We start from the raw sequence: 27,991 nt of genomic DNA, 5'->3' as shown, positions 1-27,991 counted from the left end.
ATCGAATGATGGTGGGCGCCTGGGCCTCCAAATGGAACTAGAAGTCAGAGAAGACTGGCTCCACATTCTTTTCCACTGCTTTTTCTAAAGACCTGGGAACAGATAGGAGGGTCTGAGCTGAGCTTGGGTGGCCATTCCCCTCTTGCTCCCAGAGGCTGAGCCCGGCTGTGTCCCAAAAGACACAGAAGTTGTTTCCCAGTTGCTGAAATTTCTGTGAATTTGGAATTGGGCTGGGCCAGATCCATTCTGGGAAGCTCCGAATCTTCTGGGAGGGAACAGTTGAGAGGAAAAAGGGTGGAAGGGGAGGGGCCTATGGTAAAACAACATTTCTTTTCACTTCCTCTTTGGGACTTCAGAATTGGTCTGTCCTCCCCCGGGGTGGAATCGGCCAGGCCTCGAGAGAAGTCTGGGACTGCCACGCCGGTGCTGCCAGGGCCACCGTGTGCCAGGAATTGATGCAGATCCCTTCAACCCGCCCCCTCCCTGCTGCCCGTAGTGACCGAGCCGAGTGTGTGCCCTGCCCCCCTTTGGGCGACATGCTACTGTGGACAGCTCTGCTCTTCTTGGGTGAGTCTGGGTCCCCAGAGGCAGGGGCACTTTCCTACCTCAGCTGCTGCCACCCTGGTTGGGCAGAGGTCGGGCGAGGATGAGGGGTGGCACGGGAAGCACATCAAGGAAACGAGGAGGGTGAAGGCCCGCTGATGAAGAGCAAACTCGGACAACCCGGCTGGCCTTGGCAAACAAGAACACTGGCAGTTTTGGTCGTTGTTTTTAGTGTCTTTTGCCCAGGATCCCCGGGCAGTCAGGTCACCGGTGCTCTGCCACTCACTACACCCGAAAAGTCCAGTGACCTAGATTTGAGTGACTAATGAGTGGCCAGCACGTTTCCCTTCCTTAGAAATTTGTGTTTCCCAGGGACCAGATCTCAGGCGGGAGGGCTAAGGCTGTCTGAGACAAGGGGTAGGGAGGAAGCAATAGCCATTCTCTGTGCCCCTGAAACCACTTCAGGCAGCAGAAGCCTCTTCTGTTCATGTGTCAGATTTCCCTGGGAAGGAGCACAAGAGGGTCTGGGTTATCCAGGGAACAGGGGCTCAGAGAACACCCGACCTGGACAATTCTGGAATCGCCCATCGTAGGACCAGAGAAACCACGCATGCCTCTTTGTACTGCACACACCCGCGCGGGGCTAGGTCCTGGGTCTGATCGTGGAGAAAGCCAGAGTCCTAGGCCAAGATGGAGAGCCGAAGACTGATGGTGCCGGCTGGGCAGAAGTCGGGGGAGACCAACTAGGGGAGCTCTATTGCCGGGATTGTCTCTCCAAGCTCAACTGCTAGAGTTTCCAGCCTCAAATACACCTCAGGATGGCCCCAGACCCCGCAAGTCAGGGACTCTGACTGATAATGAAATCTGGGCATCTCTGGGAGCCCTCGGCCCTCAGTGCTGAATGATACTGGGATAGGGGGTGGAGGTGAGAAAGAGAGAGTGTTCCCTCAGGAGCAGGATAAAATGGACTGAAGGGGCATAGCATGTTAAAAGGGCGCTGGGCGGTCTCCTTTTTTACAGGGGGAAGCTCAGGCCTGGAGAGGGGCTATGCTTCTCTGCTGACAGTGCTACTGACGTGCAGGTCACCTGGGCGACACTTGATGTTTTCTCCCGTTTGCCCTTTTGCTAAGTCACCGAGGGTTTGGTCCATTTTTCCCGTTCTTCCTTGGGCCACCACATTTAGGTCTTCGTCACTCGATAACTCAACTTTTAGAACGGCCTCTGACCCCACCTCGAATCTCTTGTCTCCTCTACTCTGAATCCATGCTTTACACTGAGGCCATGACCTCTTCAAGTACAGCCACAGCTGAGTCACGGCATTTCAGCAACGCCTCCAGTGCTGCTCTACTGAATAAAGCCTCCCTTCTTTTTTTTTCTTTGTTTTTTTAATGTGTATTTATTTTTGAGAGAGATAGAGACAGAGCACCCAGCAGGGGAGGGGCAGAGAGAGAGAGAGAGAGAGAGAGACACGAATCCGAAGCAGGCCCCAGTCTCTAGGCTGTCAGCACAGCGCCTGACGCGGGGCTCAAACCCACCAACGGTGAGATCATGACCTGAGCCCAAGTCGGACGCCCAAGCGACTGAGCCACCCAGGCGCCCCAGTAAAGCCCCAATTCTACCCTCTTAACCGTGTTCCCATTGCCCCAAGTGGATCTTCCTCTACAGCCAGGCAATGTGTACGTTGCGTTTCCTGCAGAATTTCTACAGATTCCACAAACTGCCCTGTTGAAACATTAAATAAATGCTATGTACAGGCCCTGTTCTACGACTTGGGGATTTAACCAATGAATAAGACAGATGGCCTTCCTGACCTAAAGCACGCGGTCTTTGTCTCCCTTACAATGATTCTACCGAGGGTGTGTTCCCTACCATTTGTTGAGTGTGGAATGAATAAATGGCCGGTGGCTTCTCTCTGCTCTTCTCATCTTTTTCTTGTTTCTCCTCTTCCCCTCCTCGTAGGCTCTACTTCTTTATCTGCTCTCCTGTCCCGCACTGTCCCTCTCGCCAGTCCCACGCTGGTTTTTAGCTCTCACCTCTACGTCAACAGCTTCCAGACCTATCCCTCTTGTTTGCATCAACTGCAATTGCGTGTTTCCACCTGCCGGTTGGACGCCTCCACGTTGATATGCCAGCTCAGAAACAAAACATACTCAAACTCAACTTAACATCTTCGCCTTACGAATGCACACCTCCTCCTCCTAACACATAGACCTGTGTGAGCAGGAGTAACTTTCTCCTAGCCATCCGCTTACATTACCACCGTCCCCAGTTCTGCCTCTTAAATTTCTCTCGTGTGTGTATCTTCTTCACTTCCCATTGTCAGTACGACCGTGGCCCCTCTTATTTCCCACCTAGACTCATTCAATACGCGATTTCCAGAGCCTTGGCCAATACAATTGATACAGCTACTGCCCTCTTTGAGCTTACATTCTCCTGGGAGATATAAACAACAAGTAAGCAAACACAGAGGCGTAAATATAAATTGGAAAGGGCCGTGAAGATGTAAACAGGAGACTCTTATAAGAGAAATCCTTGTGGGGAAGAAGAGAGGGCAGCCCACTTAAACAGGATGATAGGGAAAGTATTTTCTGAGGAGGTGACCTTGAGCGGAGACTTTGAGCATAGCAAGGATCTAGCCATTGGAAGAGAAAAAGGAAGTAGGTCTAGAGAAGAGGGATGAGCTTACACAAAAGCCCCAAGTGTCAGGAATCTAAAAAGGAGCTCAGTGAGTAGGGGAAGAGGGCCTCAAGATGGGAGGGGAGAGGGGAGCAGAGCCCTCGCCCTGTGTGGCCTCATAAAGATGTACACTTCATTTCAAGAGCAAAGGAAGGCCCTTGAAGGCTTGCAAGCAGGGGAGTGATGTTATACGATCTGATACTTTTATTATTATTTTTTAATGTTTATTTATTTTTGAGAGAGAGAAAGAGAGCACGAGCAGGGGAGGGGTGGAGAGAGAGGGAGACACAGAATCGGAAGCAGGCTCCAGGCTCCGAGCTGTCAGCCCAGAGCCCGACACGGGGCTCGAACCCACGGACCGCGAGAGCATGACCTGAGCCGAAGTCGGACGCTTAACCCACTGAGCCACCCAGGCGCCCCTGATGTGATATTTTAAAAATAACTCCGGCCTTTCTGTGGGAAGTGGATCGTAGGGGGACACAGGAGTGAGGAGAGGAGTTAGGAGGTGGAAAAAAGCTGGTGGTGACCTAAACCTGCACGGCAGTCACGGGCACGGAGTGAAGCTGACAGACTCCAGGCCTAAGCGGGAAGCAGAATCAAGATTCACTGATGTGAAAGGGGGTGGGGGGCTTGGGAGAAGGAGGGGAACAGAGGTGAGTTGCAGTTTCCAGGCTTGGCTAACCGGGTAGATAGTGAAGACGGACACTTTCGCGGGGGAAGAACGGGAGAGAGACGTTAGAGCGAACCGGCAACGGCAGAGTCCCAACTGCGGCGAACGAAACAGTGAATGGAAGGAGTAGAAACGAGGGTGGCCCACGGGGAAAAAAACATTTTTGAGAAATCTGGCTCTGAAAGGGAGCAGAGCAACGCTTTTAGAATTGCATGTGGGATCAAGCGAGAAGCTTTTTTTTTTCTTTTAATGAAAAATCCTGGGATATGTTTACGTTGACGGGCCAGACCCGGCTGAGAAGGAGAAATTGATGATGCAGAAGAGGATGGGAGTAACAGAGAGAGGGAAATGCTCGCCAGGGTGACAGAGATGACAACACAGCCTGGAGACGGACCAGGGAGAGACGCAGGGAGGCTTTGCCCAGAGAACAGGGAGAAAGGATGTTGGGCAGAGGTGCAGACCGAGCTGGGGGAAGGCGTGAGGTTTCCTACCAGCTTTTGTTTTCTGTGAATTACGGAGGAAGGAGTCGGGCTTTAGGAGAGAAGGGTTCCAAGGCAGAGGGCAGGGAAGTTTTGGCAGCGAGAAAAGATGAGTGTTACTGGGCAGCAGAGCAAATTTACTGGAGAAAATTGTCAGAGGGGCGCCTGGGTGGCTCAGTTGGTTAAGCGCCCTACTTTGGCTCAGGTGGTGATCTCGCGGTTCATGGGGTTCATGGGTTCGAGCCCCGCGTCGGGCTCTGTGCCGACAGCTCAGAGCCTGGAGCCTGCTTCAATTCTGTGTCTCTCTCTCTCTGCCCCTCCCCTGCGCAGGCTCTGTCTCTGTCTCTGTCTCTGTCTCTCTCAAAAATAAACAAACATTAAAAAAGAAAATTAAAGGGGCGCCTGGGTGGCGCAGTCGGTTAAGCGTCCGACTTCAGCCAGGTCACGATCTCGCGGTCCGGGAGTTCGAGCCCCGCGTCGGGCTCTGGGCTGATGGCTCAGAGTCTGGAGCCTGTTTCCGATTCTGTGTCTCCCTCTCTCTCTGCCCCTCCCCCGTTCATGCTCTGTCTCTCTGTCCCAAAAATAAATAAACGTTGAAAAAAAAATTTAAAAAAAAAAAAAAAAAAGAAAATTAAAAAAAAATTTTCAGAATGACAGTTCAGTGTCCTTTTGAATATGGTGACCGCAAATTTATAGAAACATCCATCTGCCTGCTTGTGTAGGTGATTTTAGTAACACAGCTGAACCAGTAAAGACAGGGACAATACAGAGACAGCCAAGGGTAAGGAAGTTAAGGGGATTTGCATAGGGGGCTTTTTTTTTTTTTTTTTTTTGAGGGGATGCTTTGTAATGATGAATCATCAGATCTAAACTCCAGGCTGATCTTTGCTTTTCTCTCTTACAGGTCCAGTCATTGGGACACCTGGTAAGTGCTCCCCCCACATCCTCTCCCTCCCCCAGCCACCTTCTTCCTCTACTCCCAGCACCCCATCTGGAGGTGCCCTGAATGCACCAGTAACACCATACTGAAGTGGAGTCTCCCGGAAGATGCCCCGCCCCCTCCCCTCCTTTCTCTTTCCCCTTCTCCCAGGGAAGCAGGGGAGCCTTGGGGGCATAGGTGGCTTCAGCCCTTCCGGTTCCCTGCTGGTGAGCTGTCACAGATACCGTCACAGAACATAACTCGTCGTCTCTCTCGCACCTTCCTCTCCCCAAGTAAAATCAAGAGCCCAGACAATTTTAGTTTCAGCTGCACACAAAATCCCATCATCTGCCTGGGATGTCTCCGTGTGTTGATAAATTTTCCATTTTGGGTGTATCTGAGGGCTTCGGGGCCTGTTTCCCTGGATAGAAATAGGAGGAGAGACCCCTGGGTGCAGCTTGCTGAAGCAAACTCTGCAGGGCCTTCTTTCTCTCTGCCACTAAGCTCCCCAGGTCCCAGGCCCCCCAGGGGGGGAGGCGGAGGTTCTCCCTGGGGCACTGAACCCAGGATCCCTAGACTGCCCCCCAACCCCAGCCTTTCTCTCTTTCTTTATCCTTTTGAGGCCACAGAGCCTCCACTGTACTTGGGTGAGGATAGGTCTAGTCTAAGGGATAAAGATTGACATCAGGTCAGAACGGAAACCTGATGTCTGCCTTATGCCTGACACTTTCACCAGATGCTCCCACGGTCTTCATCCAGCTCTGCAGAGAGTTTATCCACAGTGTTCACATGCCTCAGGTTACAGGGGAGGAAAGTGAGTTCCAAAAGGGCATGCATGTGTAGTGTGTGTGTGTGTGTGTGTGTGTGAAAGAGAGAGAGAGAGGAAGGAAGGAAGGAAGGAAGGAAGGAAGGAACAAAGAAACAAGGAAGAGAAAGAAAGAGAAGAAAGAAAGAGGAAAGAAAGAGAGTAAAGAAAGAGGAAAGAGAGGAAAGAAAGAAAAGAAAGAAAGAAAGAAAGAAAGCAAGAGGAAGAAAGGAAGAAGCAGAAAGAAGAAAGAAAGAAGAAAAAGAAAGAAGGAAAGAAAGAGGAAGGAAAGGAAAGGAAAGGAAAGGAAAGGAAAGGAAAGGAAAGGAAAGGAAAGGAAAGAAAGACCTGCTTCGGATGGCCCCCCGTGAGATATACTTCCAGAATGTTTGCCTTGCCCCTTCTCCCTTTCTCTTACCTCTTGCCCTGTCTTTCTGAGGAACGGCGGCGACACTCTCTGAGGGGACCTGGCTTCCCAGGGGCCCCTGCGGTGGGGTGTACGAGTAAAAGGAGCTGCCTACATTTGCAGAACGGTTCTGGGCCGGTTTCCACGCTTGATGTCCCCAGCGGGACCTCAGGTGCTTGAAATTCGGGGCCCGCTTAGGCTCTTGGGGCCCCTTTTCCTCATGCGTCCCCTTCTCTCTGCCCCGGAGCAGGTCTCCCGAAGGCTGTGGTGGACCTGGAGCCCCCGTGGATCCTCGTGCTCCGGGAGGACAATGTGACTCTGAAGTGCCAGGGGGCCCACACAGCCGGGGACCACTCCATCCGGTGGTTCCATAATGGGAGCTCCATCCCCACGCAGGTCCGGCCCAACTACAGCTTTAAGGCCACCGAGAAGGATAGAGGGGAGTACGCGTGCCAGACGGACCAGACCAGCCTCAGTGACCCCGTGTATCTGGATGTGTTTTCCGGTCAGTGGAGGAAGGCCCCGGGGATGGTCCGGGAGGGCAAGGAGAGACGGAATCTGCTTACAGACGTTTTTTAGGGAAGCGAGGTGGCCTGTTTACTGGGAAGCATCGCCAGTGAGCTGTTTGAAGTTGTTTTCTCCACTCGTTTCCCTTTTCACCCACCCCCTTTGCTCGGTGTGTGTTCCTAAGAGATTCCTGATTGAGCGAGAACCTTACGAGGGCTACAAACAAGCAGCCCCGGGGTGTGAGAGAAGCAGAAGGAAATTCTGACTGCATAGAAACCCATTTTTGTAGCGGTCACGGAGCGCAGACGGACCACAGCTGCGTCCCTGGCCTGGACATTACCAGCCGTGTAAACACCGAGCTACGGTCTGCCCTCGGGCCTGTTTCCTCATCTGCTCCTGGGGGCTAATTATGCCTCCTTCCCCAGGTCCTGGTGGTACCAGCATTTCCCTGCCCCCTGCCCTCCAGGCAACTTGACCTGAAAATTGTGTTTTAACTATCTTTGCATTTCCAGCCCCTGACGGGGGCAGGCCTTAAAGGATGTTTGCTAAACAGAGGACCGGTTATACAAAGCTCCGGGCAAAACAGTAGTTTCTCCCCGAAGAAAAGCCATCAGGCAATTGAGATGCATACCCGTCACTGTCACTCTTCCTGTCCTCCCTTTCCCTCACCTGATTCCCGAATTTTCCTCAAAAGCACGGGGCCTGCTGCCCACCCCACCCCCACGGCCCACTCTCAGCCCAGCAGGAAGTGACAGGCCTGGAGGGAAAGCTCTGAGGACCGGCAGGGCCTTGACCTGTGTGTCCCTGTCCCTCCAGAAAGGGAAGGAGGTGAGAGCGTCCCCCTCAACCAAGTCCCCCCAGCCGCCCCCCCTCCCCCAGAGTGCATCCGCAGCCAGCCATTGGAGCAGGGAGGGGCTGTGTGCGCCTTCTCTGCGAGGCTTCCAGAAGATTGCAGAGGACTTTCGTTCCCAGATTGACAGAAAGGCCCTTGGATTACCCGAAGAACATATGGGGGCCGCGAACACGAAACTGGGCCCTGCTCTCAAGATCTTCCCCAAGACCCATGGGCTCAAGGAGACCTCAGGTGGCCCGCTCGCAACCCAGCCTGAGGCGGACACTCCCCAGTATTCAGGTCCAAACCTGGAGCGAGCACAGACTTTGCAGGGAAGGAAGGGCCAGTCACCTAGACAGGGAAGAGATGTGCAGGAATCCGTTGCTGGGGCCACGTGGCAGCAGCTTTGGCTTTTTCTCTGGGCTCTACTTTATTATTATTACTTTTTTAAGTTTATTTATTTTGAGAGAGAGAGAGAGAAACAGAGCACGTGAGCAGGAGAGGGGCAGAGAGAGACGTAGTAGGGAGAGAATCCCAAGCCGGTTCTGAGCTGTCAGCGCAGAACCCGACTCGACGCGGGGCAGGATCCCACAAACCGCGAGACCGTGACCTGAGCTGAAACCAAGAATCGGATGCTCCTCAGACTGAGCCCCCCGGGCGCCCCTCTACTTTAGTTTTTAAAAGCTTGACAGTCTCAGCGTTCCTGCCTACCCTCGTCCCATCTTCTGAAAGAGGCAGTCAGTCCAGGGGACCAGGGCCGCTTGGCCTCACCCTGGAGTGCAGTGTCCAGCCGGGGTCCCTGTTCTCCGAGAGGAGGAATCTGCAGAAAGGAAAGGGGAGGAAGTGGGTGGAACGTGTCTCCCCAGCAGGAGGGGTAGGCTTTTCTAGCTGGTGGGACCCAAGTGGCAGGATCTGGTGTCATCCTCTGCGCCCAGATTTCCCACTGTAGCTGGGGCACCCCCTGGGTACTGAGTATCTCTTCCTGTAACCGCGGCAGGGTCACCAGCCAGTGTAGAGACTTGGTTGGCCTCATTCTGGTTGGGGCCAGCCCGCGCCTGGCTGTTGTCATTCTTCCCGCCCCCTCCACCCCTCCCTCCCTCTAATTCTGCTCTCTTCTTCCACCTCTCTTTCCAATTCGTGCTCAGCTCTGTCCTCCGGCTTTAGAGAAAAGGAGTGGGGTGCCTGGTGGCTCAGTTGGTTGAGCATCCGACTTCGGCTCAGGTCATGATCTTCGTGGGTTCAAGCCCCACGTCGGCCTCTGTGCTGACAGCTTGGAGCCTGGAGCCTGCTTGGGATTCTGTGTCTCCGTCTCGCTCTGCCCCTCCCCTGCTCATGCTCTGTCTCTGTCTCTCTTTCTCTCTCTCCCTCTCAAAAATAAAAATTAAAGAAAGAAAAGAAAAGAAAAGAAAAGAAAAGAAAAGAAAAGAAAAGAAAAGAAAAGAAAAGGAGTACCTGGGCTGAGGTCAGGAGTACAAATATCCCTCATAGGCTCTGTTCCCTATACAACAAAATTACTAAATATTTTTTTCTTCCTCGGTAAAAGGATGAAAATTGGGGGGAAGGGGTATGCAGCAGTCTAGTGCCCCGCCCATGAAACTGCTGCCTTCAGGCAAAGACCCCGCTGAAGTAAAACTCCACGTTACCAACATACGTCAAATAAACTAATATTTGGTTCATGTCCATGATTTCGTACTCTCCCAGAAGACGCGTGTCGCTGCCGTGTCCCCTCACATGTTACCTCCTAGGTCAGACTGGATCTTTCCCGGGGCGCCTGGGTGGCGCAGTTGGTTAAGCGTCCGACTTCAGCCAGGTCACGATCTCACGGTCCGTGAGTTCGAGCCCCGCGTCGGGCTCTGGGCTGATGGCTCAGAGCCTGGAGCCTGTTTCCGATTCTGTGTCTCCCTCTCTCTCTGCCCCTCCCCCGTTCATGCTCTGTCTCTCTCTGTCCCAAAAATAAATAAACGTGGATCTTTCCCATCGCTCCCCCAAGGAAGGGACCGCATCCTGGGGTCTTTTTTTTGGTGTTTTGTTTTTTCTTTTTTTAATGTTTATTTATTTTGAGAGAGAGAGACAGAGCATGAGCAGGAAAGGGGCAGAGAGAGAGGGAGACACAGACTCTGAAGCAGGCTCCAGGCTCTGAGCTGTCAGCACACGGCCCGACGCGGGGCTCGAACTCAGACTGTGGGATCATGACCTGAGCTGCAGTCAACAGCTTACCTGACTGAGCCACCCAGGCGCCCCCCCCCCCTTTTTTGGGTGCGGTCTCTTGTATCCTTCTCACAAGGGCCTCCTGGGCAGGACGGGGCTGTAGCTGCCCTCTCTCAGGACAGGAAAGAGAAGACGGGCGTATCCTGAACACCTACTACGTGCCAGAAACTATCATAGATGCGTGGTATTACGTCATCCATTCTCACAGCTGAGGAATCCACGGCCCAGAAGAGGCCCAAGATCGCCGAGCTCCCAAATGATGGAGCCAGCTTTGGAGACCAGGGCCGCTGGATTGCGATCTCAAGCTCTTCCCTCCACACACCGTGTCCCACCAGTGAGGACAGGGTGGGTCTCAGAGTGGAGTCAAGACCTGCTGGGTCCTGGGGTCCCTTTGTGTCTTTCAGACTGGCTGGTGCTCCAGACCCCTAGCCTGGTGTTCCAGAAGGGGGAGCCCATCGTGCTGAGGTGCCACAGCTGGAGGAACAAGCCTCTGTACAAGATCACGTTCTTCCAGAATGGAAAATCCAAGCAGTTTTCCCCCATGAATTCCACCTTCTCCATCCCACGGGCAAACCTCAGTCACAGCGGCGAGTACCATTGCACGGGACTGATAGGGAAGAGTCTGCAGGCGTCACAGCCCGTGGCCATCACCGTCCAAGGTGGGAACCCCATCAGGATGGAGAGAGGACCGGGGGCTGGACAGTCATGGCCGAGGTCCTACGGGCCTACTTGGAGGCCTGAGAAATGCCACAGCCGAAACAGTTGGGCGCTGAGGCAAAGGGGGGAGGAACGGGGGGGGGGCTTGATGAATATTGGCCAAGGGGCAGCAGTAGGGGCTACGGTTCAGAGCCTCAGCCTCAGGTCCCAGCTGAAAAGGCTGTGTGCCGCTGAAAATGCAGGTCCCTACTAAGGACAGCAATGGCACAGAGCTCCCTCACTGGTGCAGAGGTTCCTTGAGCTCCTGGACGTGCCCAAGAACTGAGGGTTTCGGTTCTTCTTAGTTCTCGCGCCATGTACATTGGCTCGCTCCCCAAGGCATGGCGTGTCCCCGACAGTTCAAGGTCTTGCTGGGTCCAGTGGTGGTGCTTTCCACCAAGGAAGGCTTCAGGCCCCCCTCCCTTCTCTCCCTGAAGCTGACAGGAGCCCTTCCCTCTGCCCCCACACAGGCCCTCGTGTGCCTCTAGGAGGCACCTGGTGTGGGGGAGGCACACATCCAGCCACAGCAACCCCATTCAGGGGAGGTGGGGGAGGAAGTGAGTGTAGCATCTGCAAGGGACCCAGACACAAAGCAGCTCCCGGGGAGAAGCACTGAGCACTGTGGGAGGTGGGAGAGTACCGCCTGTCCTGAAGTCTCTCCTCTTCAGGGTCCAGTTGGAGCGACTCCTCAGTGACGGTGATGATTGCGGTCGCGGTCGCTGGCATTGCTGCCGTGGCCATCCTTGCTGCTGTTGTGGCCTGGTTCCGCCACAGGCAAAAGCAGACTTCAGGTTTGTGGCTTCTCTTGGTTCCTCTTGTTATCAGTTCCTACTTGGCCAACGCCCTAACCCCAAACATTTCCAGAACCCTTCTCTTGGGGCTAAGAGAATCCTTATAATTCAGACATAGCCCCTTGTTTTGTTTTGTTTTTGTTTTTAGTTTATTTATTTATTCTGAGAGAGAGGGAGAGGAAGAGAGAGAGAGAGGGGGGGGCAGAGAGAGAGGGAGAGAGAGGATCCCAAGCAGGCTCCTTGCTGTCAGTGCAGAGCCCAATGCGGAGCTCGATCCCACGAACCGTGAGATCATGATGAGCGCTGAAATCAAGAGTCAGATGCTTAACCTCCTGAGCCACCCAGGTGCCCCCACAACCCATGTTTTATTCATTCATTCATTCATTCATTCATTCAACAAGGCTCAAACAAACTTGTGTTCGTGCACAGCACTGTGCTAGGCAGTGGAGGCTAAGTCCAATCTCCGCTCTCAAGGAGCTCACGGTGCAGTGGGAACGACAGATGTGGGAACGGCAGAAGTCCAAGTAAATCGTTATAACTGGGTGGGATGACAGCAATGGTGGAGAGTTGCAAAGGCTATGGGTTCAGAGGACACGAGAGCCCACACGATGCAGCACGCGGCGAGCCATCAGAGAAGCTTTTTCGCGACGCTGTGGCGCATGTAGTGACCCACGCACACGTGGTGGGGCCAGACCACCCGAGTTTAGATCTTGGCTCCACAGCTCCCCCGCTTTGTGAGCTTGGGTGAGTTATTCACCATCTCTGGGCCTCCGTGTCTTCATCTGGAAAGTGAGGACGCTAATCGAACCCACCTTGCAGGATTGTAGGAGGATAAACGAGGCTGAGCTCTCACGACAGTGCCGAGTGCCTAGCAAACAGCACGCAAGTAAGAGCCGTTGTCATTATGGAGGAGGCCGTACATGAGGGGAGCAGTTAGCCAGGCCAAGTGGGCCGGAAGAGCATTCTAGACGTGGAAATGGGGAACACTGCAGCTGGGCTGGGACTTGAGGGAAGGGCAAGGAGGGCGCTGGAGGCAGTTGGAGGCATTGAGGCCATGAATTGCAAGGCATGAAGGAAGGAGGCCTGAGTCAGGCAGGCAAATGGACAAGGGCCGGGTCACGCAGACCGCGGAGGCCACATTAAAGAATGAAACTGTGTTCCAAAGAGGATGGCAAGACCACAGGAGGGAAGTAACCGTAACTCCTCGCTCACTTCCCCTCTGCACCACCCAGCACAGTTTGCCAGGCAGCCTTCCGTTCACTGATGGGCGCGCTGAAGATTCTGGGCCCTTGGAAACCAGTTCCTTCCCGCTTAGCACTAACGCAAAGGAGCTGAGAGAGGAGGGCAGGTGCCATAGAGATCTAATAGGCAAATCCTCGCTGTTCCTCACGTGGAAAAGCCGGCTTGCTGGAGAGAAAGTCGGAAGACACCCAGGGGAAGAAGGCGGAAAATGACTCAGAGCCATTGAGAGGAGGAAAGACTGTTACTAATACCTCGGAAAGCACTTTGCAAGCCTGCACCTCAGTCACTGATGACAAGCAAGTGCGGAGATGCAGAGAGAGACACTGAGTGGGAGAAAGTAGTGCTTTTTTAAAAGGCAGAACGAGCCTGAGAAAGATGCCTCGGAGGGGCCTTTCTGGCGGTCGCAGGAGACGCCACGGTTAACCCAGGCGCCCAACCTGTCTCTCTGGACCAGCCCTCTTACAGGCAGGGCCTGGGCAGGAGAGCCAGGGCGTGGGGAGGAGTCTCTGTGGGGGAGGGGTCTGTGTTGGTTCTAATCCATTCCTGCCCTGGGTCCTTGTCCCAGGACTCAGGCCCCAGCCCACAGTCCTACTAACCTTCTATGTGCACCCCCCCTCCCCCATGGCTCTCCTAGGATACCCTGAGCACAGGGAAATGGGAGAGACCCTCCCTGAGGAACCAGGTGAGTGCAGCTCCCCGCCTGGGGGCCTGAGGTGCCCTGTCTGGGGCTGCCAGGTGGATTGGAGTCAGCAGGAAGCGGCTTGTGTGAGTTCAGCTGGGAGCACAGGAGAGGGAGGGGGCGGTGGGAGGAGGACAGGGGCTCAAATCGCTTGGTCAGTTCTGAGACTAACTCCTGGGCCTCAAGAGGACCTCACTGGGGATGAGGGGCAGAAGACCACCTGTCCCAGATAGAGAGGGGAGGGCCGTGTCCGAATTTCGGAGCCAGGAACGCTGGGAACGTTTCCAGAGCAGGAAATAAGAGATATCTGGGCCTTTCTGTGGGGGTTGGCCAAGCTGGCATGGGACAGAGGTTAGAAGTGGTAAGACTGAGACAAACAGGATTGAGAGGAAACGAGGGGGAGACCTAGGGAATACTCCCAGGACATGGTGAGGAGTCTCTGGGAGTGATGGGGTAAGGGTGGGGCATCAGGAGGAGATCTGGGCTTGAGAAAGTTCTAGAGGACTGGGTGCATTCATCAGTAGCTTCACTTGTGGGCAAAGCTTGGTTCTGATGCCCACTTGAGTAAGTTTATTAAACATGGACGTGGTCCTAGCTCTGTCATCATCATCAGGTGGAATCTTGAATGTTCCCCACCATGGGGGTGCAGGGACCTCCCTGAGGACAGGAGTGGAGTGGCCTGGATGACCTCGAAGCCCTTGCAGGCCTGACACTCTGAGAGTCAGTGACCATTCAACCCCCGGCTGAGGTAGGAACGGGAGTATTCCAGGTGACCTCCTGACTGTAGTTTAGCTGGAGCACAAGGGAACCCAAGACATTCTCGAGGGGCTCCCCAGCAGCAGCAAGAGAAGAACAGGAGGCCCTCGAGGACTCTGGGTCAGACGGCAGGAGTGTGACTCAGAAAAGAACCAACAGATTCGAGAGCTTGAGCAAAATGGCGTTCGTCCCGCTGTGCTTTGAGCAAGGCCCTTGCGTTCTTGGCCAGGTCACGCGGGGACGCGGGGCCTGAGCCCACACCAGGCCAAAGCAGATGTAGAATAAAGCCCCAGCACAACTGGGAAGAGCCACCTGGAGGTTTGGCTCCGTCCATACTGGCATAAATACATTCCACAAGTATTTATTTCACAGCCAGGCACTGGGGCTGGTTGTTTCCCATCAGCTGGCGAGGTTGCTGGGATTATTGAGAAATGTATTGGAAGGAGAATTGGGGAAGAGGTTTGCCCCAGAATTTGCAGCATGGCGAACAGAGACTCTTTGTGTTCAGAGGGGGAGTGGAGACACTAAACGTATTGTCCCAGACCCTCCAGCCCCTTCCTGAGGAATGCTGCTTCGCAGATACTGAGGCCACTTCCCGCCCTGGCGAAGTGAGCTTTTTGGCAAAACACATGTGGGAATTTGGTGTGTTTTAGCGATTTACCAGGGAGCCCACTGGCCTGATTTGCTTGCTTCCCTCTTTCCCTCCCTCGCTTTCACCGTTGCGCTTTCTTTCCTTTTAACGTCAGGGAGCATCACCTTCTTCTGAGAGTTCCCAGCAAGATGCAGGGCATCTGGCCGATGCCCAGACGCCCCCCCACCCCCACCCCCGGTCTCCTGGGGTTGGCAAAAAATCTGGACTTGACTTCCCTGTGATACTGAACAGCTCCCAGCTCTTCCCCGGTTCTCAGATCCCCCAAGCTGGCCAGTTTGCCTCTAGAAAAAGTCAGCCACTCTCTGAAACACACGCAGCACAGACCGCCGCCTTCTGCCAGCTTGGCCAGGGTGGGGAGCCTGGGTGGTGAACGGAGCTCTTGGCCTACAGGTCCTTCTTGCAGGTCTGGTTCGGGCTTTGTTTTTGCAGCCTCTGCGGCAGTGTGGTAGGTCCTCTTCTGCAACAGCGCCCTGGCTGATCTCTGTTCTTGTTGCCCACAGCCAATCTCACGGATGCTGAAGATGCAGCCAAAGTTGAGGTGAGCCATCCCAGCCATCTCCTTCTCCCCGCTCTTCTGCTGCCTTCATCCCTGTGACTCTCCTTTCTGCTCTCTCTAGGCTGAGAATGCCATCACCTATTCACTTCTCTTGCACCCGGAAGCCATAGAGGAAGAAGCAGAGGACCCGGATTACGAGAACCACATTTAATCTCCATTGTCTTGCCTGAGATCCGGGGAGGAGAATCAGAGGGGCCAGAATCAGAGAATCAGAATTCTTGCCTGGCCTGAACTCCCCTTGGGGAGGACAAGAGGATGCTGCGGTTCCAAAGAAGGAGAAGGACTCTTCCAGAGCGACCTGTGTGAATCCTGAAGCTCCCTGTCCTCAAAGACAGTACGGCCCCAGACAACTGACTGTAGTGAGTCCTTCTGCGTCTCTGTCCTTCTCACCATCGAGACTCTTCTGCATACATCCACACAGCAGATAAAAAATTACATTTATTAAGAGATTGTAGCAACATGGGAAATATTTATGTCACAGGCACATGAGAAACATTACGGAAGTATGTACAATTTCAGAAATGATGAAACAGACTACATTGGCCAACACATTAAAAGTGGTTGTTTCAGGGTCATGGCGTTAATTATGGGTGCTTTCCATTTTCCTTCCTTATTTTTCTACACGGACCGTGTGTTCCTTTTATAATAAAATACTATAAAAACAACTTTCCCTTTACCTTTTAAAGGCCGTATTGGTTGGAGTGTAGACAGATCTATTTCTTTCCAGCGATACAAATCTTGGGCAGGTGGTGATGGGAAGGAGGTGGAGGAGAGGGAAGATTTGGAGTATAGGGTGAATGTCCCACTTAAAACTGACTACTCTTGGGGCACCTGGGTGGCTCAGTCGGTTGAGCGGCCGACTTCGGCTCAGGTCATGATCTCAAAGCTCGTGAGTTCGAGCCCCGTGTCGGGCTCTGTGCTGACAGCTCAGAGCCTGGAGCCTGCTTCTGATTCTGTGTCTCCCTCCCTGCCCCTAACCCACTTGCATTCTGTCTCTGTCTCTCTCAAAAATAAACATTAAAAAAAAATTTTAAAAAAACTGACTACTCTCAGCAAACACGTCTTCTGGTTTCCATGTCTTCTTTCTTTTCCTCCGATGGCAAAGAAAACAATCGCTTTGTTTTGTAACACTTGTTCTCAGGAAGCCAAGCTTCAGATGAATCCTCAGGACAGATTGCTGACTTCCTGCTGCTGAGGTCCTCCTATATTTACCAGCAGGACGTGACCCTCTTAGAGAAGCCATCCTGGCAGGTTCGAAACACGACTGACAGCTCCCCTGAGGGTTTGGTGGGTGCCCTTGGAGCGGCCTCATTTTCCTGGGACGCTAACACAGCCTCCTTGAACAGCCTCCTTGCATTTGGGATTTAGCAGCTTCCTTCTCAGTATAGTTTCCATAGCTTTCTAGGATACATCTTATAGTCCCACAATCAGATTTCAAACGCAAATAGTGTTATAATAATAAGGAATAGTAATGCAATAACCTAATTACTAGGTTATTGAGGGCTTACTTTATGCCAGACTAGGTGCTTTAGAATTAGAGAGTTTCAGAGTATTAGCCATTCACATTTCTTCTTCCTGTTCACATGCTCATTTTTATGGGAATAATGTATATCTATTTATAAATTTCCTGGTAGCAACTTATTTCCAAAAGGAAATCAAGATTTCTATGTAAATTATTTTACTACACTAATATTCTTTGCATAAAATTAAAATACAGGTAAGCAAAAGAGATCATTAAAATCACCTATACGCCTAGTAACCGGAAACAGTCAATGCCGACATTCAAAGGGTGCCAATCCGTGTTCCCATCTGTAGCAATAGGTATATGTATTTTAAAAATCGGATCACATCGTATTGTCACATGTGCATAAGTGCACATAGACAGAAATTCATGCTCACTGTAAGTACGTAGCTCAAATAATACAGGAATATATCAGGTAAAAGCAAATGCTCCCTTTAACCATCCCCATATTGTTCCCCTTTCTGTGAGTAACTGCTCTTGAACATGTGTGTATTTCTGAATTGTTTGGTATGCATCTAACACATATTTACGCTCTTTTTAAGACCGGAAGTGGGACCATATTTTACAGATGCTTATGCAGCTGGTTTATTTTGATTGACTGCATATTATGGAGTTCTTTCCATGGAACTTTTTTCTTTTTAAGGATTATATAGTGTTCCACAGTGCAAGTACTATACCACATTTTGTTTAGCCAACACTTTAAATGTTACCAATTTTTCATTGTTACATACAATGCTGCAATAAACAATGCTTGGGGGGGGATATTTTTGACTGCACGTGTGACTGTTTCTGAAAGATAAAGTCCTAAATGTAGCATCATTGGCTCAAAGATACTTTCATATTATCTCTAAGAAAGCAGCCTCCGTGCCCCACCCCACCCCCTGGAGTATATTAGGGTGCCCAATTCCTGACGCCCTTGTCCATGGTGGGCATTTAAATTTTTACATTTGTGCCAATCTGATTATAATGGACTATGTTACTGTTCCCGACCCAGCATGAATTTCCCCCCAATTTTCGTAACAGACTGATTTTGCTTTGGCACGATTCTGCTGCCTCTGTCAGTCCATGTGGGTAGGTAGGCTCACTGTATACCTATCGGATCCCAGAGGACAGCATGCACCCCAGCGGGTTGAGCAGGTGCCGTCTCCCTGGAAGTTAAATTCTGGAGATTAGGGGTGCCTGGGTGGCTCAGTGGGTGAAGCACCCGACTTTGGCTCAGGTCATGATCTCATGGTTTGTGGGTTTGAGCCCCTCGTTGGGCTCTGTGCTGACAGCTTAGAGCTTGGAGACTGCTTGGGATTCTCTCTCTCTCTCTCTCTCTCTCTCTCTTTCTCTCAAAAATAAATAAACATCAAAAAAAATTTAATCTGGAATAGATTAGACCATGACGGAAGGCAGGTGAGGTTCATTCGTCCCAGTGACGCTGCCTGGATGAGACCAACTTCCTACATCCTCGAACCTGCCCTGTTTCTTCTTGTACTTTCTAAGGTCAGTCATCTTCCCCTTAGGATAGGCAATTTAGGTTTGATAGATTTCTCCTATAATATCACATGGACTCGATACCCTTTTTTGGGATACATCTTTGACAAACTTTTGTTCCCTGTTATTATTGGTCTCATCAGGCTTTTCTATCTCCTTTGGAGTCAAGTTTGAAGAATCATCCATTTTACTGGTATGCGGCTGTACACATTTTCTTCTATTTTTTGGTAATAATTTATGTGTCTGTCCACATAAATCGTTCCCCCCCTCATACCTCGCTTTGGAGCTCTCTTTCTTTTATCAGCAAGATGATTTCAGCTGGAAATAACAGGAAAGCATGATTCAAATTGGCTTAAACAGTGAGGAAATGTATTATCTCACACAACAAAAAGTCTAGAGACAGGATGTCTCCAGTACATCAGGACTCTGGACCCAGTTTTCTGCAATTCTCTGGGCATGGCCCTTGGGCTAGCAGCAAGATGATTCTAGCAGCTCCAAGCATCAGACCCGAAATATAGAGAAAGAAAGGGACCAAGTACCTCTTCTATATGTCTCTTTCTTGAGTGTTGAAACTTTCTCCAGCGATCTTGCCATATCATATTGGTCAGGACGGGGTAACCTGCCCATTTCTAAGTCAATCACTAGAAAGGGGAATGAGATTGGCCACCATAACTTCCTCAGCTTACCCATTCTGAGGTGGAATGACTGTTGGGGAGGCAACCCCTTTGACCACTCTATCTGTTTTAATCAGACTTGCCAAAGGTTTGTCTGTCTTCTTAGTCCTGTCATAGATTTTGTCTTATTGATCAGGTCTTTGCCTTTTATTTCCTCATGCATTATTTCCTTCCTCCACTTTAGATTTACCTCATTATTCATTTATTTCTAAACTTCTCTTTTTTTTAATGTCTATTTGTTTTTCAGAGAGAGAGAGAGAGAGAGAGAGAGAGAGAGAGAGAGTGCAGTGCAGGGGCGGGGGGGGGGGCAAGGGAATCTCAAGCAACCCCTGTGCTGACAGCAGAGAGCTCGATTCAGGGCTTCAACTCACAACTGAAGTCATGACCTGAGCCGAAGTCAGATGTTTAACCTACTGAGCCACCCCGGTGCCCCTAAGCTTATGTTTTTACACAAACTCACAAAGGCTATCACTTTTCCTCTTATTGTTATCTTGGCCACATTCATTAGACTTTTCTATGTATTCCTGTCTTTGTTCCTGATTTCTAAATAATCTATAACTTCAGTTTCACTCCCTTCTTAACTCACGGTTGATATAGAAGCCTGTTTTATTTTCTTCGTGGTTTTCTTTCCAAGAGGAATAAGCATTATCTCCTTTGTTGTTATTTTCCACTTTCGCTGCACAGTGATGTGGCCTATGTGATTTTTTTCCCATGGAAATATCTTTAAATGTATGTGGGAAGACAACGCTTTCTTTCATTTTTCTTTATTTTCCTTTTTTTCTTTTTTGCTTTCTTTCATTTTTAAATGATTTTTTTTTTCAGTTAAAGGAACACACACACGATTTGAATTGTATAATAGAATTGCAACGCATGTAAGAAGATAGCTGTTTATTGGCCCTTTCCTCACACCCCTCAGCCCTGTTCCCCAGAGGCAGTTAAATAATAATAATTTTCAACAATTTTAGCTATGTCTTCTGTTACTTTACCTCGGTATGTAATATGCTGCTATTTCTTGATTTTTTCAACATTAGATATTATCCATTTGAACTCCTACCATAGAATATGAAGATTGCTCTTATCAGACCATCATTAGTAACCTCCCTCTTTCCTTAGCCACCGCTCCGATGCAGCTTTATCACAATTTATGGCTGCTGCGCGTTACTGAGACACACAGTGTTCGCTGATTACGTTTCCTTTCCCGAACAATCTTTTCCTCTCTAGAGATAATAGCTGCTTCATTTTTGTCATTTGGTTAGTTTTCTACGTGCCTATTATTAGCTTTCCCCCAAAGTTTTGAAAAACATTCTGAAGCCACTTAATACTATTTCCCACATGGGTAAAAGCACCAAGAAGTTTTTCGGTTTCTTTTTCTTCTTTATTTATTTATTTATTTATTTGATTTTCATCAGCAAAAAGTGTCCCCTGGGATCCACGGATCTTTGGCACTAATTTGGATTGTCTGATCTCTAGGCCCCCTGCCATGCTGCTATCCTGGGACTTCCCTGCATCTGTCTTTTGTGTTAAACCTCTTTTTTTCCTGAATCTTATGTCTTCCTTTTTTTTTTTTTTTTTTTTTTACTTCCTTGCTTGGCTGAAGCACCTTCACCAGGGCAAAGAAAAAGAGCGTCTGGGTGGTATGCCAGGTGCCAATGATGCCCCAGCTGTCGACCTATTGAGCTCACCTGAGTTCATCTGCACTTGCTACTGGGTTTAATTTCTCTTGAGCGTTTAACTTCGGTGGGGGAAAAATTAGTCTCCTGGAAACACCCACCCCTCCTTGGATGGAAGAGAGGCTCTAAGTGTCTAATTTCTCTTTGTGTAGACTTTCCAGCTAGCCTTTTATTTTCAAAATCATTCCTGATCTATATATTGTGTTGTACCTAATTCCTCCTATTCCTGAACCTTTCAGGAAAATCATCTTGCTTCTCATTGGTATTTTCCTCATTAGGGAAATAAACTCGATTCCCTACAACCCAATTTTCTTTTTTTTTTTCAATATATGAAATTTATTGTCAAATTGGTTTCCATACAACACCCAGTGCTCATCCCAAAAGGTGCCCTCCTTAATACCCATCACCCACCCTCCCCTCCCTCCCTCCCACCCCCCCATCAACCCTCAGTTTGTTCTCAGTTTTTAAGAGTCTCTTATGCTTTGGCTCTCTCCCACTCTAACCTCTTTTTTTTTTTCTCCCCCTCCCCCATGGGTTTCTGTTAAGTTTCTCAGGATCCACATAAGAGTGAAACCATATGGTATCTGTCTTTCTCTGTATGGCTTATTTCACTTAGCATCACACTCTCCAGTCTACAACCCAATTTTCTATAACAACAGGACCAAGATTAGTGGTCATCACTTTACTTCATAGATATTAAACAAAACATTGTTGTTTAATGGTTGAATATTAGAGATATCTTCATACTTAAAAAAATTTTTTTTAACATTTATTCAATTTTTTTTTTTTTTGAGAGAGAGACAAAGTGCAAGCAGGGGTGGGGCAGAGAGAGAGAGGGAGACACAGAATCCGAAGCAGGCTCCAGGCTCTGAGCTGTCAGCACAGCGGAGCTCGAACTGACAAACCATGAGATCATGACTTGAGCCGAAGTCAGATGCTTCACTGAGTCACCCAGGTGCCCCTAGACATCCTCATACTTCAGTTTATCTTAATCAGACTAGTCAAAGGCCTATGGCTTTTGCAGAATTAACTTTTGATATTTTCATCAAGTCTTCTGTCTTGTTTCTTCTACCTTGCACACTATAGTCTCTTCTTTTTTAGTCTGAATTTTTAGTCTTAATAATATCCCCTTTCTTATTTCTAATACTTTTATATTTTTAAATACCAAGGAATATATATATTTTCGAAATCATCTAAGATATTTACCCCACTAATGTATTCTGCTTGCTGTACTCCTGTGTCCGCTTGAATTAAAAATTCCTTATTTCTCGTCTTTTATTTTTGCAAAAAGCATAATTTTGACAGAGTTTAATTTATAGTTTATGCTACACATAATATACATATAACTTATGCTATAAATTATGTTTATACTATGGTTTATACAACGAGATGGCTTAAGACTTCATCAAACACCTTGTTACATACATTTCTGTAACTATGTGAGTCAGATAAATTAAACCCATCAATTTATGATTTCCACATACCCCATGAAAGTCAGATCATGACCTGAGCCAAAGTTGGACGCTCAACCAACTGAGCCACCCAGGTGCCCCTGAGGTTAATTTTTTAAATTTTTGGTAGAAGTCTCCAAGAAAACTATCTGGGCCTAGAGATTTCTTTTGGGGGAGTTTTAAAATTATGAATTCAATTTCCTTTATAATTATAGGGCAGACTTTTCAAGGAATTGGCCCATTTTACCTAAGTTGTCACATTTTTGTGTATTAAATTACTTATAGTTTTTCCTTATTGTCTTCTTGATATCTGCAGTTTCTGTAGTGATATCCTCAGTTGCACCTAGATATTGGTAATGTATGTCTTCTTTCTCTGGTTTTTCTTTTCCAGTCTTGCTAGAGGTTTGTCCACTGTACTAATCCTTCCAAGAAAGATTGATTTTCTCATTTCTTAACTTCATTGATTTTCTCTATTGCTTTTCCATTTTCAGTTTTATTGTTTTTCTGCTCTTATCTTTGTGCTTCCTTTTTTCTTCTTGTTTGGATTTATTTTACTATTTTACTATTCTTTTTTTAGGGAGCTTAGACTATTGGTTTAAGATTTTTCTGTTTTCTAATACATGCAGTTATCGCTATATATTTCCTTGTCAGGGGTGCCTGGGGGGCTCAGTCAGTTAAGCATCTGACTTTGGCTCAGGTCATGGTCTTGTGGTTTGTGGGTTTGAGCCCCACATCGGGCTCTGTGCTGACAGCTCAGAGCCTGGAGCCTGCTTGGGATTCTGTGATTCCCTCTCTCTCTGCCCCTCCCCTGCTCATGCTCTGTTGCTCTCTCTCAAAAAATAAATAAATGTTAATAAAAATTTACATTTCCCTCTCAACTCTGCTTTAGCCATGTCCCACAAATTTTGATATATTGTATCTTCATTTTCATTCAGTTCAGTGTATCTTTTTTAAAATTTTGTCGACTCATGGACTATTTGGAAGTATGTTGTTTCGTTTCCAACTGTGTAGAGATTTTTCTGTTCTCTTTCTGTTATTGATTTCTAGTTTGATTCCATTGTGGCTGGAAAACACATTCTGTATGTTTTTAACTTTGTTGTTAATTTTATTTTAAAGAGAGAGAGAGATCACACGAGCAGTGGAGACGGACAGAGGGAAAGAGAGAGAATCCCGAGCAGGCTCTATGCTCAGGGCAGAGCCCGATGCGGAGCTTGATCCCACGACCTTGGGATCATGACCTGAGTCAGACGATCAACGAGCTGAGCCACCCAGGTGCCCCTGTATGGTTTTAAATTTGAAAATTTGTTGAGCAGTTTTTTTGGCCCAGGCTATGGTCTATTTTAGTATATACTCTGTGGACATTTACAGAGAATGTGTGTTCTCCTCTTACTGAGTGGAGTATTCTACAAGCATCGGTTAGGTCTTGTTGGTTGATGGTGTGGTACCTTCTTCCATATCTTTGTTGATTTTCTATCCAGTTGCTTTTACAGTTGTTGAGAGGACTGGTGAAGACTCCACCTGTAACTGTGGATCTGTCAACTTTTCTAGTCTATCGTTTTTGTTCTACGTGTTTTGCAGCTCTGTTGTTTGGTCCATATACATGTGAGATGTCTTTTATGGATTGATCGTTTTATTAATACATAATGTCACTCTCGGTCTGTGGTAATTTCCTCTGCTCCGAAGTCTACTGATGCTTTCTCCAACGCTTTTGCTTCTGTTCTTTAAGTTTGTTTGTGTTTTGTAATCTCTACACCTAACATGGGGGTCAAGCTCATGACCCTGAGAGGAAGAGTCACATGCTCTTCCGGCTGAACCAGCCAGGGGCCCCAGTTTTCTAATGCTTTTGTGGGTAGTGGTGGGGCCATAGTTTTTTCCTGTGATGTTGCTGAAGTGGAACATTTATTGTCTAAACGTTTTCTGTCATGTTAAACTGTTCCTTTCCCAGTCCTTTGGCTAAAGAGAGCAGACTTTTGCTGGGGCTCCCGCCTCCCCCCCCACACTGTGCCATTGCATTTCTGGGTTGCTGGCTTTTTCAGCTCCGAGTCTGGCATATATAAAGCAAAAAGAAGGGGGCCTGGGTGTCTCAGTTAAAAGTGCCCAACTTCGGCTCAGATCATGATCCTGCAGTTGGTGAGTTCAAGTCCCACATCGGGCTCTGTGTTGACAGCTCAGAGCCTGGAGCCTGCTTGGGATTCTGTGTCTCCCTCTCTGCCCCTCCCCTGTTTGCACTCTACCTCTCTCTCTCAGAAATAAATAAACGTAAAAAAAAATTTTAAGAAAAAAAAAAAAGATCCAGGGAACTTATCTTCATTTGTTCCTTGGGTTCCAAGATCCCTAGCTGGTTTGCTTTCTTCTATTTATTTATTTACTTATTTATGTATTTATTTATTTTAGAGAGAGAAGGGGGAGGGAGGGGCAGAAAGGAGAAGGAGAGAGAATCCCACAGAGCTCACAGAGTATGAAGCCTGACACAGGGCTCGATGCCACCATCCCGGGATCATGACCTGAGCCGAAATCAAGAGTCAGACACTTCACAGACTGAGCTGCCCAGGCTCCCCTTCTTTTTAAAGGTTTTAAAGATCTTATTTTTATATGTAATGTGCAGAATTTTTAGTTGTATTTAGTAGGAGAATAAGGAAGAGTGCCTGTATTCTATATTCCCTACTTTAGACATCTAGAGCTATATATGTGTGTGTGTGTGTGTGTGTATGTGTGTGTGCGCACACATGTGTATATATATATACACACACACACACACACACATACATGTATATATTAGAGCTTTATATTTTTAATATACATTTTTAATCTTATGTTTTTTACCAGTACATAAGATTAATCATGGTCTATATTCCTGAGCTTGTTGGGTGGGGGGAACACCTAAGAAGAAAATTAACCAAACTATCAATAGGAAAAGTCTCTAGGTAAAAGAAATACAAATGATTTTTATTTCTTTATTTTATTTTTCTGTATTTTCTTCACTTTCTACAATTAGCATGTATCATTGCAAATAACATTTGGAAGCTTGATGTCCTATGTGCCTTATGTTGATATATTATTAAGAAAAATCTGGAATAGCATGGAAGGGTTTTGTTTTTGTTTTTTGTTTTTATCTCTCATCCCTGAAATGTGGCCAGATCAACATCAAACCATCTTGCACACCTAGAAAACTGATCTGGGGATTAACACAGCAATCTGCACAACTTGTACTACAGAACTTAGCAGAAAGGGAAAAATTTTATTTTTATTTTCCGTCTTTATAAAAAAAACTTCCTTTAATTTTTTCAACTATATTTTTTACTTTATTGTGATTTTTTAAAATTCGATTTTATTTTCATTTCATGTGATTGTATTCATTTTTTTCCAATTTTCAATCATTTTCCTTTTTTTCCCCTTTATTTCCCCCTTTTCTTTTCTTTCCCTTTTTACTCTATCAAGCTTCTTTCAACAACCAGACCAAATGACATCTAGGATCTAGCATCCTTTATTTGATTTTTTGTGTTGCTTTTAATTTTTAAATTTTTTTTTTACTTTATTCATTCCTTTTCCTCCTTCAAAATGATGAAACGAAACAATTCACCCCAAAAGAAAGAACAGGAAGGAATGACAGCCAGAGATTTGGTCAACACAGATACAAGTGAGATGTCTGAACCAGAATTTAGAGTCACAATAATAAGATTACTAGCTGGGTGAAGAAAAATCTTAATCATTTCTACATCATTTCTGCCAGTAAAACAGAGTTTTGTAAGCCTTCTTTTTGCTTACAGTGATAACCAACAAAATTGCAGGCTCTAACCTTTAAAAAAATGCAAGGTTTCATAACTATTAAAAGGAGCCTTAAAAGAAATGAAATAAATGTCCCTTCTCTTCTGAATCAATAGAGGGAGTATGATCCTTCTGTATCATAAACCTGGCCCAAAGAATCCAACTCGAGAAGGTGTCGAAGTAAAGACTTCTTATGGGACTATCAATCCTGTTATCTTGAGCGGAAAAAGAGACTTGTGTGAATATTCCTAATTGTTTACCAACTTCTTCTGTTAATATCAACCTGTCTTTGGAAGTAGAACTTTTTTTTTTTTGCTTTTTCTTTTAATCAAGTTTTTAAATTTTTTTTCTTTTGCAAATTTTTATTTAAATTCTAGTTATGGAAGTAAAATGTGACTAAGGGGGGGCTTGTGGAAGAACTTCTTGAAAGATGGCCATGTTCGGCGAAAATGACCCTTCAAAAGGAAACCCATAATTCTATCTGGTTATCTTATTTTTTACTTTGTTGCCTGGGCAGTAATGTGGTAGTTGACATCTCTGTATTCCTGCCCAGAATAAATACTTGTAAAATTGCTCTATTGACCCTTGAGTTTTTTTCATGTGTGTGTGTGTGTTGTGGGGGGAAAGCCTGTGGTTCTGCTAGAATTATTACTTCAACAAAGAAATTGAGAGATGTATTTCAACTAACAAATTTCATTAACCAATACACAGGGCAACTGAGAACTGAAGACAGGCCCAAATAAAGCAGCCAAGAGAAGGGAGGTAGACTGTCATCTTGGGCCCCAGCAGGAGCCGGCCTGCCTCTGTGATGCACCTCTAGGCAGCTCAGAATTCCTCTGTTTTGCTGGGTCAGCCTGCAGACCCATCACAAAAGGAGTAAGAAAAAAAATACACGCATACGTATTTTTTTAATCCTCTGTGGCCCAAGAACCTCAACCAGTATTAATTTCTCCAGGAGAAAAAAGCTCAAGGCACTATCCTCCGTGAAATAGCCTTAATTCTTTCATTTGCTGCCGGCAGTCAAGTTAAAGGAAAAGCTCAGGACACGATCTTCCAGGAAGATGTGTGTTTTCCTCATGAAACTGAGGCCCACCTGGCAGCAGAATGAGTTTCTCATACTTCTAGTGTCCTGGGGACAAGGGATCGGCTTGCTTGAGGAACTGGAACCACTCCCTGAGAGGGAAACAATCGAGCGAGAGGCTTGGTGCATGGGAGACTCAGAGCATCCTTGTGCTTGGTTTCTGAATGTATGTTCTAAACTCTATGCCTGTGGGGTGCATGGGTGGCTCAGTCGGTTGAGCGTCTGACTCTTGATTTCGGCTCAGGTCATGATCTCACGGTTGTGAGAGCGAGTCCCTTGTGGGGCTGAGCATGGACCCTGCTTGGGACTCTCTCTCCCTCCCCCTCTGCCTCTCACTCTCTTAAAATAAATAAAGAAACATTAAAAAAACACAGACAAAAAAACACGCATCTGGGGCATGTCAGTTGATGTCTGGCTTATCCGGACACTTCCAGCTTCTACATGAACAACCCGAAATAGACCTGAGAGCTTTCTTTTTTTTCCCCTCCCCCCTGCCTCCCTCCTTTTCTCCCTTCCTCCTTTTTTTTCCTCCTTCCTTCCCTTTTCTCCCTCCTCCTCTCCCTCCCTCCCTTTATTTCTTCTGTCTTTTTTTTTTTTTTTACAAGAAATGAACAAACAGTGGAATTCTCCTACACTGCTGGTAGGATTGTAAAATGGCTCGGTGACTTTGAGAAAACAGTTTGACGGTTTCTTAAATAGTTAAACATATAGACTTGAAATTATAAAACGCTTAAGAAAAAACCACAGGGCAGAAGTTTCATGGCATTGAATTTAGCATTGGTTTCCTGGGTTGTGACACCAAAGTTACCAGCAACAAAAGAAAAATAGACAAATTGGACTTTCTAAAAGTTAAAAATTTTGTGCATCAAAAAACATCCACATAATGAAAAGACAACCCCCAGAATGAGTGAAAACATTTGCAAGTCATAAAT

General features: G+C 47.8%; 1 protein-coding gene across 4 annotated transcripts; it reads left to right on the top strand.

Moving 5' to 3' along the window:
* Window positions 1-336: 336 nt before the first annotated feature.
* On the top strand, window positions 337-16,082 carry FCGR2B (Fc fragment of IgG receptor IIb). Of its 4 annotated transcripts, none has more exons than XM_030303267.1 (8): window positions 337-567; window positions 5,273-5,293; window positions 6,749-7,003; window positions 10,450-10,704; window positions 11,410-11,532; window positions 13,409-13,539; window positions 15,362-15,399; window positions 15,479-16,082. In XM_030303267.1, exons 1-8 carry the CDS (start codon window positions 456-458, stop codon window positions 15,525-15,527), a joined length of 984 nt encoding a protein of 327 aa, XP_030159127.1. In that variant the 5' UTR covers window positions 337-455; the 3' UTR covers window positions 15,528-16,082. The 4 variants fall into 4 exon arrangements, with proteins under 4 accessions (XP_030159127.1, XP_030159130.1, XP_030159128.1 ...); XM_030303268.1 differs by having other exon boundaries at window positions 339-567; window positions 13,409-13,456; XM_030303269.1 differs by lacking the exon at window positions 13,409-13,539 and having other exon boundaries at window positions 339-567.
* Window positions 16,083-27,991: the final 11,909 nt, after the last annotated feature.

The sequence above is a fragment of the Lynx canadensis genome, chromosome F1 (assembly GCF_007474595.2).
Source record: "Lynx canadensis isolate LIC74 chromosome F1, mLynCan4.pri.v2, whole genome shotgun sequence".
NCBI lineage: Eukaryota > Metazoa > Chordata > Mammalia > Carnivora > Felidae > Lynx > Lynx canadensis.
This window is presented reverse-complemented; position numbering and strand designations above follow the sequence as displayed.

Bases quoted from the DNA above. Each gene is read 5' to 3' on its own strand.
- FCGR2B (XM_030303267.1), top strand. From the start codon at position 456: ATGCAGATCCCTTCAACCCGCCCCCTCCCTGCTGCCCGTAGTGACCGA. The intron at 568-5,272 runs GTGAGTCTGGGT...TCTCTCTTACAG, and splicing joins GACAGCTCTGCTCTTCTTGG to GTCCAGTCATTGGGACACCT. The intron at 11,533-13,408 runs GTTTGTGGCTTC...TGGCTCTCCTAG, and splicing joins CAGGCAAAAGCAGACTTCAG to GATACCCTGAGCACAGGGAA.